Below are 16,737 nucleotides of genomic sequence, written 5' to 3'. Positions count from 1 at the left end.
GACATGTATTAAAGTGATGTAACTGTATATCCTATGAGCCCCAACAATGAAGGAAATTTTCAAGTATGATTAGACTTACGTTGTTGCGACGTCCGTACGAACCTACTGACACTCGACAACATTCTGACTGGTATTTATATATGGATTGTTCCTGCATCAAGATACAACAAACGCTCAAGAACACATAGCTTCCAGTAAAGTACTTCGAGACCGAACAGAGCTTCAAGTAAAGTACTTCGAGACCGAACAGGAATTTTAACCCTCTGCATGCTGATGGTTATTTGGCAGCAGCAAAATACGAGTGGCATTGACCACTGTCAAGCTTAACGTATTGTTGAATATTTATTTTAACTCGATTTTAGATCAACCTCTTTCAATTTGTCCCGTAGTGAATTGTGTTACGCTGTATAAAAAAAGCAACGCAACTCTAGGCATTAACGAACGCTTAAATATTCACTACTCGTCTCGACTGAATAACAATGGACGTTCGTAAAGGAGGTAAAATGTGCACTCCCTTCGAAAATGTCATGCTCGGATGTTCTAAACTCGACAAGTTCAGTCCGTGACGAAGTCTCAAGCAAATTTCATATCCAGTTTTACAATAAATATCGGGTGTATTTCTCATATATATATCGTGTCTATGTAACTGTCTACTTCTCGACAAAATATTGTCCTCATTTCTTGAACGAACATATATATTGTTTGTTTGAGTACCGACACTACAACTTCAAATCGACGTGGAAGTATTGATGAAAAGTTTTCATTTATTTGCTGAAGGTTTTCGCAGAAACAATTTTTTGTGTATCTTCGGCCAGAATATGAGACAGAATTTTCCCGCTGTTTCATTAACAAACGAAGTGGCAGCTCAGACGTCTGTAAAATAAACACTAGAAGGATATATTCAATTCTAGCGAAACGGACCGGTAATGTTTTAGTGTCCAATTATTTGATGATTACATAGAGTTATCAGATGACCTTTAATATAGTCCACATATGCGTTAGAGATCTCATCTAGAGTACATTCCTCTGATTAAAAAACTCATCGTTTCTTAACAGCATTTAACGCATTAGTATTAGTTGCATTGACTCTATTGGGAAGAATGAAATGACGACTTATAAAATAGAAGGTATTTATTACACTGAAAATCTCTGTTCAATCTTCATAACATTATGGCACGAATTAAAACAGTTTATTCATTGTTGATACTTGTGTTTTCTGACATTTCACGTGATATTAATCTTTCTTTTGGGACATCTTAACAGCAATACATTATGTTAATAGAGATGATGATAGGGTTAATGAATACTAGCTACGTTAATTAAGGATGAAAATCATCATCAATTAAAGATGAAAATCGCCCTTTTTATTTCAGCAATCCCGGATTTACAAAGGCTTTGTTATCGTTTTAACTTCATTCAAATTTTTCTCGTTGAAAAGGTTCGAGGTCTTTGAAATTTCGTGCCCAATCAGCCGAAAGTTTTCCTTAGTTCGGTTGTACTCATTGTAAGCTTCAGCCACTTCTATGTAATGTTCTATGTTATGTATGTTCTATGTTATGTATGTATGTAAGGTCTATGTAATGTTCAGCCAGCAACATAATTACACTGACATCAATGACTTGAACATAATTTCAGTCATGCACTTCTATGGAGCGTGCACAAAATTGAACATATACAGCACAAATTGAAGCATTGATTAGCCGGTAGTTTTTCATGATGCAGTTCATTTTTTTTCATGGATACAATGTATATTATTTCGATTCACTTGCAAAGAGATCGTCGCTCTTTCTTCATGTACAGTTATTTTATGACCACTTACATGTAAATAAGATTACTTGCTCCCCAATATTTATAGAAAATTATATCCTTCCCTCATAACATTTCTAGCCTAATTAATATTGTCTTGAATGATTTACTACGGCTCTCTCCATTAGACTAATTTTTGAAACCCAAGTGTTCGTAAAAATTCTTCTTATATACCATAATAATAAAAATTTTTGCTTCACTTCCCAGGCACGTTTCTGCCGTGTAATATCAAAGCAAACATCGTTCAGGAGTCCTTATATAAGATTGAGGACACATATACACCACTGGGCGTTTAGTAAAAAACGAATAAATTATTCTTCCTAGCAATGAGTAAAACAAAAGTGATACATGAGTAGGTGAATATGAGAATATGATGTATCAAAGGTGATACATGATATTCTTCCTACATGAGTAGAACAAAGGTGATATACAACACACAATGGAGCTATCAAAATACGGAAATTAGAAACCTTTGCTCGAAAGGAATCACTTCGGCTGAATCATTTACATTTTCTTATGGCATTTTAGAACATAAATTTAAAATATGATTGATCACCCGCTTGATATTTCAGTGTTTTCGCCACAGGATGAAGGCCAGTTATCAGATGATTGATAACATGGAAAGAAAATATATTTTAACATCCTCATTCACGGCTAGCTGGAAACTGAATTACCAGCTAGCCGTGAACCGAGTGAAAAATCAGCCATTGCCCTATCCCTGTTGAAAACCTCTTCAATTGAGAACAATAAATTCAACCCATGAGGGTATTGCGAATCAGGTCGACTTTCCATTTGAACATTGTTAGCGCATTTTCTCATTTATGGAAAAAATTCACTATTGTGCTCGCCATGTCCGTCTGTCCGTCCGTCTGTCCGTCCGTCCGTCTGTCTGTCCGTCTGTCTGACCGTCCGTGACTTCATGTTTTCGTCGATGAGAAAATGCGCTCTCTGTCACTCACTGCAGTGAGTACTGAGTTGTATTATTAAGTATTTTGTCGTGATAACAACCTGCCGCCTCAAAGCAAAAAAAATTGTTATCTCTGGCAATAATTTATTTGGGCTCTTGCACTGATCTGTGGGAAAGACTCAGGTCTTCCTCATGATAACACCTAGTTTATTAGAATCGCATTTCCATAAGAGAAACAAAAGGTTAATTGATAAAATCTCCTACATAATATATTTATAAATAAATTTTGGTAACTTGAACTACCAACGCCCTGGCTAAATACTCACTTATTGAAAGAACTAAGAAAAAGAATACTAATAGAAACAATTACATGTCCATCAATCAAACGTGTCTAAATGAACCAATTTTGCCAGCCTACACAAATATAAAAATATATATATAAGCACATTCATATTATGAAATTTTTGCGAATTTGTTTCATCTTATTATGGCGTACGCAGTGCGCCTGATGAAACTATAGGTTTCTAAAAGAAATGATTTCAAGAAATAAGAAAGAAATTTCACGATTTTGTGCCATTTCTTGGGGATTCCGGCATTAATAGAGCTTACGTGCTATTTTAAGCCTTGCCTTTTTTTAATTTAAGCTTTTAATTATGAATTCAGCTGCATGTCAGAAATTATGATGTCCAATAATAAAATTCCTGAAATAATTTTTTTAAATCTATAAATTCCATATCGTATTTCTCCGCAAAATACATTCAAGTGCTCCTCTAATTTTATTTTCAGTAACTCATACGAGAAGTGCAACGCCATCGAATGTTTAATTCCTGGTAAAATGTTTTGTTCCATTCATTGGGAACCGAATCCTCTACTCTAAAATTGTTCCAGGACTGGGAATTACACATAATTAATTTATGATAATTTAATTAGAGACGACAAGGAAGCTAACCTTCTTAGAAAAATTATTTCTTTAGGTGAGGGAAGATTTCTTTTAATAATAAGAAATAATAATTTTAATTTCTTATTTCTTTTAACTCTCCGAATTAAAAGGTAATATCCTTTTATCTCCTAAATAAAATCCTATTATCTCCAGAAGGCTGTACAAGTTTTAATTTGGTTTCGTTGATGCTTCTGACGAAACTAATGAGAATACGGATTTTGTTGCTCAAATTAGTATAGAAATGCAAATTTAAATATTAATCATATCTTTAAATGCGAGTATTGAAATTTCATTTTTGCAGAATTAATTTTAAGACATTTTATATCCTAAGATTTGCACTTACATTATTTACATCAAAATTTCTATACATTTGCTACGTGGTAGATGAATTATAATATAACACCAAGGATCAATAATAAAACATCAATGTTTTGGTTTATCACAGAAGTTTGACGTAGCCGGTGCACACATAATCTTCGTGTATCGTAATGCTGTTTATTTTAAGTGTATAATTGCGTGGATCGCTATGAGATAAGCATTAAACATCAATATTGTGCAATTAATAACAATTTGTTATAGTTTGGTCTTCACGCTGTGCCTACGTACCTTATTTGGCAGAATTCAAAATGATTCCTTAAAAATAATAGGCAGGTGAATTGTAAGTCACAATTCGTCCATGCAGTTTCCTTATATTGTGTCCCGAACATTGACTTCCTGCTAACAAAAATAGATTTCATTCCGCTGAACGACTTTCCTTGATAACTTGCCGCTTTCCTTCGTTCAGATTAGAGTCGCTTGTAAAGGCAAGGCCATCTTTTTCGAGCCTCGTGCTTATTCCATTGTTCCGGGTCTTTACAACGGGGATCCGCAGAAAGCGTGGATTACTGGTGGCTCTTTGAAGCACTTTCCGTGACAGCTTTCCTGCGAATTCCGGCGATCCGTTGATGCACATCTTTTCCGGCTCAGCGAGAGTTTTAAAACTGATCAAAGGATGAGGATGTACTTGACACAAATGCTCTTTCAGAGGACGGCCGTTCTCTAAGGGGAGCTGCAGGCGCTCGATGTTAGGAGCGGACGAATGCCCATTGCAGTTTATTTTGCAATCTAGATGTGAATCGAATATATCGTGCGCACTCCACTTCAAGCTGCTAGAACTAATCACATTGGGGTGAAGAAATGCATTGCAGTGCTTGAAAGGATTACTATACCCATGAAATTCAATCGATTCGTCGATTTCGCTCAGTTCGTCCCGTCCTTCTGAGTACAACGACCGCTGGCATGAGTAACGTCTCATGGCTATATCCGCCATAGTACAATCTTCAGCGCTAATTTTCTTCAAAATTGTGTCTCCTGTGTCAGTAGAAATTGCCGAGTACCTACGTAGAGGAATACGAGCGATCCCATAACTTATCACGGAAGAGTTTGTGGAAGCCAATGAATCGCTTCTAGTGGTCACCGATCCATTTGAAAGTCTATGTTTGGTCCATCTAACTGATGCCATGCTTGGTCTAGGATACCTCCATCGCTCTAAGAGTAAAGGATCGTCAGACGAAGCTGATGAAGCCGAGTCTTGTCGCAGGCATTGCCGGCATCGAGCAACCGGACCATCCGTAGGATTCAACTTGAACGACACGGTACTCTGGCGTCGCGGCATGCCAGTAACCCGGCCTATCTGATCGCAAGGTGAGGGTGGAGGATAATGCTTCAGTGCGCTGACAAGCTGATTAGCTCCACATTCCGTGCATTCAGCGGCGTAGCTATAAAGTGAAGTACCGTCAGGCTCAACGATTCGAACTGGTAACGGAACTTCCAAATTACCGTTACTCATGCGATTATGAACACTGTGCCGACTGAGGGCAGGTGTTGGAATTTCGATTGGTTTCCACCAACAAACTATTTTCAAGGCTTCCTTCCTAGCCGTTGCGTTTCTATATACATAAATAAAAGGTAAGAAGCATGTTGCGGACAGAGCTAATATAACCACAAAATCTTCTACGAATGGATGGTGGCAAAGACTAGTTTCTACGATCTTATAACTGTAAAATGGCACCCATGATACAAGATACGAAACAGTAACAATCACGCCGGTCTTGACTGCTCTTCCTTCCTCTCGGAAGAACAAAGATACGTTGCTGTTGTTGGCAGAACGCTTGCGACATACACGAGTTTTACCCTTCACTGAATTGGTTGTGGTGGACTCGGGAGTTGACGGACACTCTGGTAGAATGAATTCCTGAGGATTGGCCCCTAAGCTGTGGCGACGTGTACGCTGCGAATTTTTTTGTGCCGTTTGGTACATTTTTATGTAAATCCAACATAAAACAAAAAAGGGTGCGATGAGTCCACTGAATGCCAGGAAGGTGGTGTAGTAGAACCCAAACTTGTTAAACACTTCTCGTGTCACGTTCTCGCGAACTGCAAAGAAAGCAAATTTATATTTATTAATCAATGAGCAGGACTTCAAAGTATTATCATAAGAAGACTTTTATTTATAACGTATGGGTTCTCTTTCTATGTCTGTCTTTTTCTCTTTTCGTACCTGTTCAAGAATTTAGTGGAGGGTACAAAATGGGTTACTTTTTATGACACAGTATTTTTTTATTAGTTTTCAATATGTTCTCATTCTACTCTATGGAGAACTATATATAACTATGTATCGCTGCATATCCTAGATGGTAAAATGTTCGAGGTTTATGGCCCATGGACAATGACTCGACGATTCCGCGTGCAAGGTGCTAATTCCTACTTGCTATGATGCCAGACTGCAGACGCAACATGACTGAACCGTTAACACTGAGTTACTGACCACATACACAGGACAACTGACCACATACACAGGACAACTGACCACATACACTGGACAACTGACCACATACACTGGACAACTGACCACATACACTGGACAACTGACCACATACACAGGACAACTGACACAGACACAGGACAACTGACCACATACACAGGACAACTGACCACATACACTGGACAACTGACCGCATACACAGGACAACTGACACAGACACAGGACAACTGACCACATACACAGGACTAAGCTTAGATTTGTGGGAGCATCAAAAAAACTTAATTGTAAATTTCTTTTAGGGAGCATCAGAACTTATATTTTTGGGAGCGTCAAAGCTTAGATATGTGGGAGCATAAAAAAAACTTAATTGTAAATTTCTTTTAGGAAGCATCAGAACTTATATTTGTGGGAGCATCAAAATTTCATGATGTGGGAGCATCAAAAAAACTTAATTGTAAATTTCTTTTAGGGAGCATCAGAACTTATATTTTTGGGAGCGTCAAAGCTTAGATATGTGGGATCATCAAAAATCCGTGGAGGAAGGAAGCAGTCACGACGCAGTTTTTCAATGATCGAGGCAAGGAGCAGAATGGTTACTTCATTGTAAACTTATTTTTTTTAGGCTTTGTTTTTTATTTTCATTTATTTACCATCCCTAGGAATTTAATGGTGGAGAGGGCAGGGCAGTCACGTTACAATATCTACCAAGGGGTTGAGGTAAGGGGATACTTTAACTTAATTTTAAAGTTCGTAAAGAATCAACATTTCTCGTTTTCACTTGCATCGCTTCTCAGCACTGCATATACTCGTAAATTGTGCGTCTCAAGACTTGGCAATCATCTACCGGGTTATCACTTTTTTCAAACTGTGATGAATTTCAAGTGTTCACGACTTTCACATTCACTTCAGATTGCAGTCAATTGATTCACAGCCTTTCATCGGTGATTCATTGGTGATTCATCGCAGATTAGAAAATGTATAACTCAATCAAAAGCTTCGTCGCTTTTCACGAGTGTCTGGACCACTCATCCTTCATTGGACTGATTGGACTGTCATTGGCTGGCGCTCGGTAAGAGTGCTTAATTTTCTGCTGTTGCATAATGAACTTGCCCGTATGCCCGTATCTTCGCTCAATGAACATGCCCGTATGCCCGTATCTTCGCTCAATGAACTTGCCCGTATGCCCGTATCATCGCTCAATGAACTTGCCCGTATGCCCGTATCTTCGCTCAATGAACATGCCCGTGTGCGAGTATCATCGCTCGATGAACGTGCCCGTATGCCCGTATCATCGCTCAATGTACCTGCCCGTATGCCCGTATCTCCGCACAATGAACTGGTCCGTATGACCGTATCATCGCACAATAAACGTGCCCGTATGCCCGTATCATCGCTCAATGAAGGTGCCCGTATGCCCGTATCATCGCTCAATGAAGCTGCCCGTATGCCCGTATCATCGCTCAATGAAGATGCCCGTATCATCGCTCAATGAAGGTGCCCGTATGCCCGTATCATCGCCCAATGAACTTATCTGTGCACCCGTATCTTCGCTCAATGATCTTGCTNATCGCCCAATGAACTTGTCTATGCACCCGTATCTTCGCTCAATGATCTTGTTCATATGATAATAACATATATACTAATTGATTCGTAGCGTGATATGTGATTATGAATCTCCAACAAGACCCCATTTAAAAAAGAAAAAAATCAATCATGAACTATTGAAAATATCATTATATTGTTTCTGCAATTTAGTAGTCTTTTAAGTTTTGCGGACGACGGCTTGAAGTTGAATTGTATACAAAATACTCTTAACCTCATTCAACTCAGCCTCTCTTTACCCCCAATTGATTTCATTGATTTCCAAAGAGAACTTATAAATAAGGTTTTTAGTTGTCAGCATTTTAGCCGCAACAAAATGCTCACATACAACCTTCTGTTTTGTTTTTTTCTATAACCCGTATTGTTCAAGATAATTTTTCTAAACTTAAAGCCATCATTATGTATTGAGAGATAAATTATCTCTATATTATAAGACGTCATTACGAATCCATTTCCGCACATCAGTTTAAATGAGCTCAAACGTGTGGAATTTATATCGGGCTTCTTGCCTTCGGTAATGATCATCGCACCTTGAGTATTGTTGATTTGCCAAAACAGACTCGATTCACGTAGCCTACGTACGAAGTAACGCTTCCTGTAGGACGCTTCCTCTACGTTGCATGCAGACCACAAGACGACGTTTCACGTAGACTACGAGACGGCGTTTCACGTATGTAGACTACAAGACGACGTTTCACGTAGACTACGAGACGACGTTTCACGTAGCCTACGAGTCAGCGTTTCACGTAGACTACGAAACGGCGTTTCAAGTAGACTATGAGACGGCGTTTCACGTAGACTGCGGGACAGCGTTCCACGTAGACTAAGAGACGGCGTTCCACGTAGACTACGACTCAGCGTTTCACGTATACTACGAGATGGCGTTTCACGTAGACTACGAGACGGCGTTTCACGTAGCCTACGAAGCGACGTTTGCCTGCACGGCTGTGGCCTTTATCCATCACTCGCTTAGAAAGTCATCCGTTTAAATGATAAAATTTTTGTTGAAATGTTAAGCAGAGACGGATTTGAAGAAATTTGTTATTGTATCAACGATACCTCATCAATATTTAAGTGCGTGGCATGGTTGGCGAGGAATCGATAGTTATAAGAATTGCTTGGCTCAGTCTTATCAAGTCGAACCACACTCGTATATCGACTCTCGATTTTTAAGAAAGAATAATCCTGAAATACTGAAAGCAGAAAACGGTAGCAAAATAAATACTATAAAATATTTTGGAAATCCCGTTATAATTATTCTTGAACACGTTTTTAATGGATTATTGCATAATTTCACAACATTCACCTCTTGCTTTAATGAAACACTTCTTTAGCTACTAAATATAATTCAAAACCGAGTTAATTGATTGTTTAGTAATTATCACCGAACAAAGAAAAAGGCCAAATCAGAGAAAAATTCTTTAACCCCGTAACTACGTTCTGTCCTTCAAAACCCCACTTGACCGAAAACAAATTAGGATTCCTGTTGACAACACACTTCTCTTCTCCAGCCTACAAACAACAAGCCAGCAATTGCTACAGACAAAAACGATGTCTTTCTGTTATCGAGAAAGACATGAGTGACGTTCTTCTTATAAATAAATAGAAGGCAAATCTTCGTACCAGGTTACCTGCCGTAATGCATTAACCCATAATGACAGACTCGCGTGACTAGCACATATCAACGACGGAAAACTAAATAAAAATTAGGAGACAGATGGAAAACATGCAACTTTTTACAAGACAATTACAAATGGTGCGACACTCTCCCATATCCACGTTCAAATGAGCCTCACGAATTACGAAAATATATCCTCGATGGTCAACCTGGAATCGTTTATCCAGGAGCAAATAGGACCACTAAACTGGCAAAGTCATTGTTCTTGACCAATATTGTAGACCGAGATTTACGTGAATGATTAAAACAAGCAGGAATGCAATATACCGCATTATATACTATGGGCAAGATCTCGTTATTCAATCCTGACAGTTGAATGTTCAATACGTTTTATAAAGACATCGATCGTTTGACTACTTCTTAATTCTGACAGTTAATTAAGACAGGATAAAATTTGTGATCGTCACAAAGGTTCCGTTTGAACGAGAATAAGTCGAATAATAAAATTGAACAGAAGCTTTCACGGCCAAAAACAGATGCAAAAACGAAGGCGTATACGAGTACGTAAGTCAAACTTCAGCTGTTAAAACTTCCGCAATTGTATATTTTATTTTGAACTGTCTGTTTGAGCCGTGACAAATAGGTTCTCAACTCGAACCCCAGTATTCCACTGAATAATAATAATAATGACAAAATTAGATCAGTACGCACTACAGTGGGTGACAGAGAGTGCATTTTCTCACGTCCGTGCGTCCGTCACGGACGGAGGTCACGGACGGACGAACATGACGAGCACAATAGCGCCTTCTTTCCATAAATGAGAAAATGCGCTAATAACAGTGATCATTGCTTTAATCTGCTGAATACAAATTATTGTCACTAGTTTATGTATGTAAATTGAGACTGAGTAGCCATCAGCTAATTCAAATTTTCGTTATTGTTATTCTTCCTGGAAAATTCTAAAATTATTTCATTACTTGGAATAATCGTAAGTCTTCTTTTACAATCTTTATTTTAAGAAAATCAGACTTGGAGTTTTCATTCAAACGCAAAATCAGGAAGAAACTCGTCTGTATTTGAAACTCGTCAGGTTAAGAAACTCGACTATATTTGTAAGTTTTCAGCATCTGAATTAAGACCACTTAAAATACTACAATGCCTCCAACTAGCTGCACTCAAAACGACGTTTTATACTTTAAATCGGCAACAAGTGTTTAAATCATAGATTTTCTTTTGTATCATTTTGCGCAACAGGATTTCGTTTTCTATTTTATATTTAGAAGTTTGCTTAGGGGCCTTAAACTTCGCATGTGTCAAAGATTGTTAATATTTTTATTTATAGTTCTCCGTTAATAGTTTTATTTATAGTTATACAAAGTCTGCACAAATTTTATTGATCGGATCGCCTTAATCCGATAAACTGGAACTAATTTATCTAATATACTGTATGTGATACTGTGAGGTTTTTTATACTTAACTAGCGGCTGAGCTGGGCGTTTCTCATGATTGATTATCCCTCAAATTTCATGAAAATAATAATTAATTATTATTTTCATGAAAGGGATATATTAAAATTAATTGCATGAAAATATTAGCTACGTGAAACAGTTCCGCTGCTTTCACGATGATGTAATAATTACATTACCATATATTTTTTTTTCTAATGTGATCAACTATAGTAAGCCTTTCATCTATTAAAGTTAGCAAATTTAGGAATAGGTAAAGAATTTACAGAAATCAGAAGTTATTATAATGTTCAAGCATTTAAGGGAATAATTATTGAACGCATTATACTTCAATATAACTCTAAAAATGAGCCTTAATGAAAAATCTGGTTTACAAATTTATTAGATCGTATTGGTATAAAGAAGACGAATCGCAAGATTCTTTCCACTTCGAAACGGGATTTAGATAAGAATTTCATGCTAAGTATTGGTTTTATCAGGTATCAACCGTATAATAAAGTACTTAAATAGATCGTGCAATTAAAATATTACTTAGAAAAAGGATATATCACAGATTTTCCAGGATGGGGTAAATTTTTCACAAATTCGAGTCGAAAACTGAAAATTAGAAATCTTAACTGTGGTGGAAAATTCATTTCGTTATTAAGAAATTTAAAATATTGCAATGCATCATGTGTTGCAAATAATTCATTAAATTGCGATTTATTCCGCATTTTCTATCAAATATTTATTATAAATCTAGCTGTAGCATAATTTTAGTCATATGTGTAGCTTCCGTGTAACCAATCCCTATGAATTTTGTTCATCGCACACTCATCTGAGACAAATGTTCGGTGTGTAATACAATACAAAACCACAAAGAGAATAATATATTTACAATACTATGTCTGGATCTCAATGCAACTTCGTCAGGTACATGAAAACAGCTCACAAATAAATTACTATCCACATGAACGGGATCGGATATCTAAAGCAACTTTCACAATTCGATCGCAGAACAAATATTGCTATGCTTAGGAAGTGTCTATATACTGCTTAACCCTCTACCGCCTGACATGAGTAACCGGAGCAATATTGTCGCAAGCCTACTCCCCCAAAAGGATACGTTCTAGTGAGTGCAAAATGACTTGCACTGATGGTTGCCGCCACGTACGACAAATTTAAAATGTTCTCTGATGCGTACAAATGTCCTCAGGTTGCTAAACTCAATGGTTTACGTATGATTTAAGTTGAAAGTTATGTTCCTGGATAGTGACATACTGCGGTAGGGGGTTAAATATGAAAACGTGTCACTACAAATGACGCACTTAATTCAAGGACTAACTTTAGCCTCCCCCTCTCGGGACTCCTCTACGAACCTATTTTTGGTAACACCCTGTACATAGCGTAAACATTATTATATAGTAAGGGGTACGTTTTTTATGTTGCAGGAAAGACGCGGCCCGCTAAATTACGCAACAGAGTTTACTAAGCGAGCAATTTTCTCCAACAGAGTTGACGTAACCGGCAAAATTATGCAACGGAGTTGACGCTGCCCGACGTTGCTGAATAATCGTATCAAATATTAACAGAGTGTTTGCTGGAATAAATTTTAGTAATATAAATTAATATCTTGACATAAACATAAAAGTGTCAGTGATTCCGAATATTAATTGACCTATGATAACTCATTAACCAGTTAGTGTAGCCGAAACCATCTCGGAACTCGATCTTCAAACTGACTTGACAAAAACAAACCGAACTTGACAAAAGCACACAGAGTTTGTCAAAAACGATTGGGATTAAACACAAACAAGCGTAACTTAAAAAAAAACGAAAATCTACAAAAAACTGTAATTTGACAGAAATGTTTCGAACAGAACAAAAACGATCGGAATTTAACGAAATCAACGGAACCTTTTTTTAAACAATCGGGATCGGCACTCAACGATCGATTTTGCTATAAAATTTTCGATGATGGCTCACCTATCGACTGCGATGATGAGGACTGAGAAGATGGCGGCCTGGATGGCGAGGGTGGTGAGGGACCGTCCCCCCTGGCACAGCAGGTGCGTGAGGACCGAGCCTCCCACGAGGCGCCCCTCGTCGAAACGCCCCTCGTCGAAGCGCCCCTCGTCGAGGCACCCCTCGTCGAAACACAGTCCATCGGACGCCTCCATACGCCAGGGACGCTTGGCCAGACGCACGCCCTGGATGGTCCCCACCAGGACCGTCGCGATCAGGTTGGCTGATGTCAGCGACAGGACGAACCTGTGGGGAAACGAGGGCACAATATTTATTTAATTAATTAACTTGTTGTAAAGCAGTGACAACACAAACCTCGATTAAGGGCCAACCTTTACACAAACCTCAAAGTCGAGGCAAGGCTGAATGCTGACATAGATGCGAAAATGAACTTTTTATGACATAGGTATTTATTTCCATTACGGCACATGCGAAAATGATGCTTGATGTTCCAATGATTTGCATGAATGGTTTACAGATGATGTGCGCCGGTATATACACCGTGATGACATTACAATCATTATCACGGTCATCACGGTGTTGATGCATGATTTTTATGAGCATAAGCAAATGCGTCTTTTTGGGAAGTTTGTTTATATAGAGTTACTTATGCTAGCAAATCTCACTTCCTTCGTTCGAATATAATGTCAGCGGATCATGTCATGTTAGATTTTTTGCATATCACAACCACGAGATATCATATATCACAACCACAACCATTCAACACAACATCTTTGTGTTGAATGCATCATGATTTCTAATCACGTCACACGAATACACTACATCACACTAAAACACTACATTACACAGGCTTATCACATCCTGTTGGTGGATCATATCATGCTAAATCATCACATGATGCCAAGGTATCAAAACGTGCTGGTGCATCACAGGCTATACGGCTATACTAAATTAATTCGTTTTATAACATGACATAATGACATTACATGACACTATTTTAGCACATCACATTCTGCTTCATCATCACATAATTCTGGTGCATTGCATCATTCTGAATAGTATCGTAACACGCTTATTCATCATATCATCATATCGCATTGCATCTTCCTGACGTAGCACATCACGCTTCCTCGTCACATTACCCTGGTGCATCACATCACCTCTCTTCATCACATCACGCTTCCTCGTCACATTACCCTGGTGCATCACATCACCTCTCTTCATCACATCACACTACCTCATCACCCGCAGCACCCCCACCTGCCTCACCTGTTTGATATGGACCGCAGCGACGGCCGCCTGTAGAACACACAGAACACGAGCGAGTTGACGACCGTCCCGAACACTGAGATGGCGGCCAGTACAGTGGCCGCTGCTATCGGCTCTGCGGCACAGTGGCAAGGAATTATTAACACTGAGATGGCGGCCAGTGCAGTGGCCGCTGCTATCGGTTCTGTGGCACAGCGTCAAGGAATTATTAACACTGAGATGGCGGCCAGTGCAGTGGCCGCTGCTATCGGTTCTGTGGCACAGTGGCAAGGAATTATTAACACTGAGATGGCGGCCAGTGCAGTGGCCGCTGCTATCGNCCTGTCTCTTATACACATCTAGATGTGTATAAGAGACAGATATTACATTTTCCTATCCCATGCACCCGCAATTTACCAAGTATTTACCTGAAATTATTTTCAAAACTTAAGACTCGCGCAAAGAAGTTTGCTCACTTCTGGTATTTTTCAAATTTCAGCGCAGTTCTTTTTTCGTACAAAAGTTTTCTGTTAATAATTACTTTATGAAATTTAGGTTTTCTGGTGTCTTTGTCCCATTATCCTCGGTATATTACAATTAGTACGGATATGCTATTACCTATAATACCCATAGCACGGATATGCGATTACCTATATTACCTATAGTACGAATATGCGATTACCTATATTACCTATAGCTCGTATATGCGGTTAACTGAATTACCTATATTACGGATATGCGATTACCTATCTTACCTATAGCACGGACATGCTATTACCTATAATACCTATAGCACGGATACGCGATTACCTATATTACCTATAGCTCGGATATGCGATTACCTATATTACCTATAACACGGATATGTGATTACCTATAATACCCATAGCTCGGATATGCGATTGCCTTGCATTGTGGGTCGATGTCTTAAATTTAACCTTTTTGAATCATGAGGAATTGAAAACGGGGAAGAGCTTGAGAAATTAATTTTGAATTTAATTTATTTTTATTCCAATATTTTTAGTCCTTTCTCAGGCTACGCCATGCATGAAATCGATAATAAAATATAATAATTATATAATAATATATAATAATCTATATAATATAGATTATATAATAATCTATCTCTAATATTCTCTTCTCAAAGTCGTTTATACATATTATTTTAATGTTGGCCTTCATGAACGGTTATCAGATCTTGATTTAATTGTTAGTCGTGTTTTTCATTTTTTTACGACTCAAATTTTTAATACATGCTTTAATTTAAGATGCGATGACATCTTAAACTAAACTATGTTAACAGTAGTCATATATAGATATTTCATTCACATTTGCACAGGTTATTATTATGTAAAAATTCACTATAAGTTAAATCGTCACAGCAATGATTCCTATAAAATAGTATGTTACAGGAATGTCACCTGTAAAAACACTATCACACAGCTACCTTCGGATGCGTGTTATGCTAAAATTGTTTTACACAAATGACAAGTTAAATTTATAAAAACTTTACTGATATCTAGAAAATGATGATTTCCATAGAATTAATAGTTATATTTAGAAATTAAAAATACGTGATCCTGTTACCGGGTCGTTTATGAAGAAATTATCAAATAAAAACTTTACTGTCAACGTCGACTCATTTCATGAATTGTTCTGCCGTTGCGATACCAGAATTCTACACTGATACATAAATTGGAGGTATGTCAGTGCCGGCAGGCGATCAAACATTTAACAGTCTCTTAAAAATGTCTTCGAGTCTTCTTCAGAATTTGATATGACACGAACTCGAAGCAATTTAAACTTGCCGTCCTCGCTGGCAGATGCAATCCTGTATCACATTTTTTCTCGCTGCCTGCAATAGCAATCAAACATTTCGCGCAAAAATTTCGCCCATTCGACACTAGAATTCTAGAAGAATATTGCAAGTGCAGCTAGAAGACCATAGCAAACTCATGCGAAAATACGTGTGGTAGAAATTGGCTTATACGATGCTGTTTGTATGATCTGTTTTTGTACTTGATTAAGTAAACTACTGATTCTGCGTTACATATATCCATGTTATGGCTCAAGAGTCAAATTACGGATTTTATTGATATTTGCTGGTTAAATGACACGTTTTTATACGATAAATAATCAATATTGTTTCTAACTAAGGTAGTATATGAATTTTCACAGGTAAACTCCATCGTCGAACATATATACACTCGGGAATTTAAACTCAAATGAAAAAGAGGCGGTGAAAAAACGGGATTTGTTTATGGTTGCAAACGAAATTTACTTAAGAAACTGTTTGTCTTATGCATTTTATTTTATTATGGAAGCCTCTTCGAAATTTTTTTGTTCTAGTTATGTTTTTTTAGTCTAACAATACCGATACTC

At 37.8% G+C, this 16,737-nt stretch overlaps 1 protein-coding gene across 1 annotated transcript; it reads right to left on the bottom strand.

Annotated features, from left to right (window-relative positions):
* Window positions 1-3,786: 3,786 nt before the first annotated feature.
* Window positions 3,787-14,986, bottom strand: LOC125178119. Its single transcript, XM_047881164.1, has 5 exons — window positions 14,983-14,986; window positions 14,377-14,491; window positions 13,108-13,392; window positions 12,501-12,517; window positions 3,787-6,068 (listed from the first exon to the last, which is right to left on the bottom strand). Exons 1-5 carry the CDS (start codon window positions 14,984-14,986, stop codon window positions 4,387-4,389), a joined length of 2,103 nt encoding a protein of 700 aa, XP_047737120.1. The 3' UTR covers window positions 3,787-4,386.
* Window positions 14,987-16,737: the final 1,751 nt, after the last annotated feature.

Source organism: Hyalella azteca, unplaced genomic scaffold (assembly GCF_000764305.2).
Source record: "Hyalella azteca isolate HAZT.00-mixed unplaced genomic scaffold, Hazt_2.0.2 contig7221, whole genome shotgun sequence".
Taxonomy (NCBI): Eukaryota; Metazoa; Arthropoda; class Malacostraca; order Amphipoda; family Hyalellidae; genus Hyalella; species Hyalella azteca.
Note: the sequence above shows the minus strand (reverse complement) of the source record. Positions and strands in the feature narration are given on the sequence as shown.

Bases quoted from the DNA above. Each gene is read 5' to 3' on its own strand.
- LOC125178119 (XM_047881164.1), bottom strand. The intron at 13,393-14,376 runs GTGAGGCAGGTG...GTTTCCCCACAG, and splicing joins CTGCGGTCCATATCAAACAG to GTTCGTCCTGTCGCTGACAT.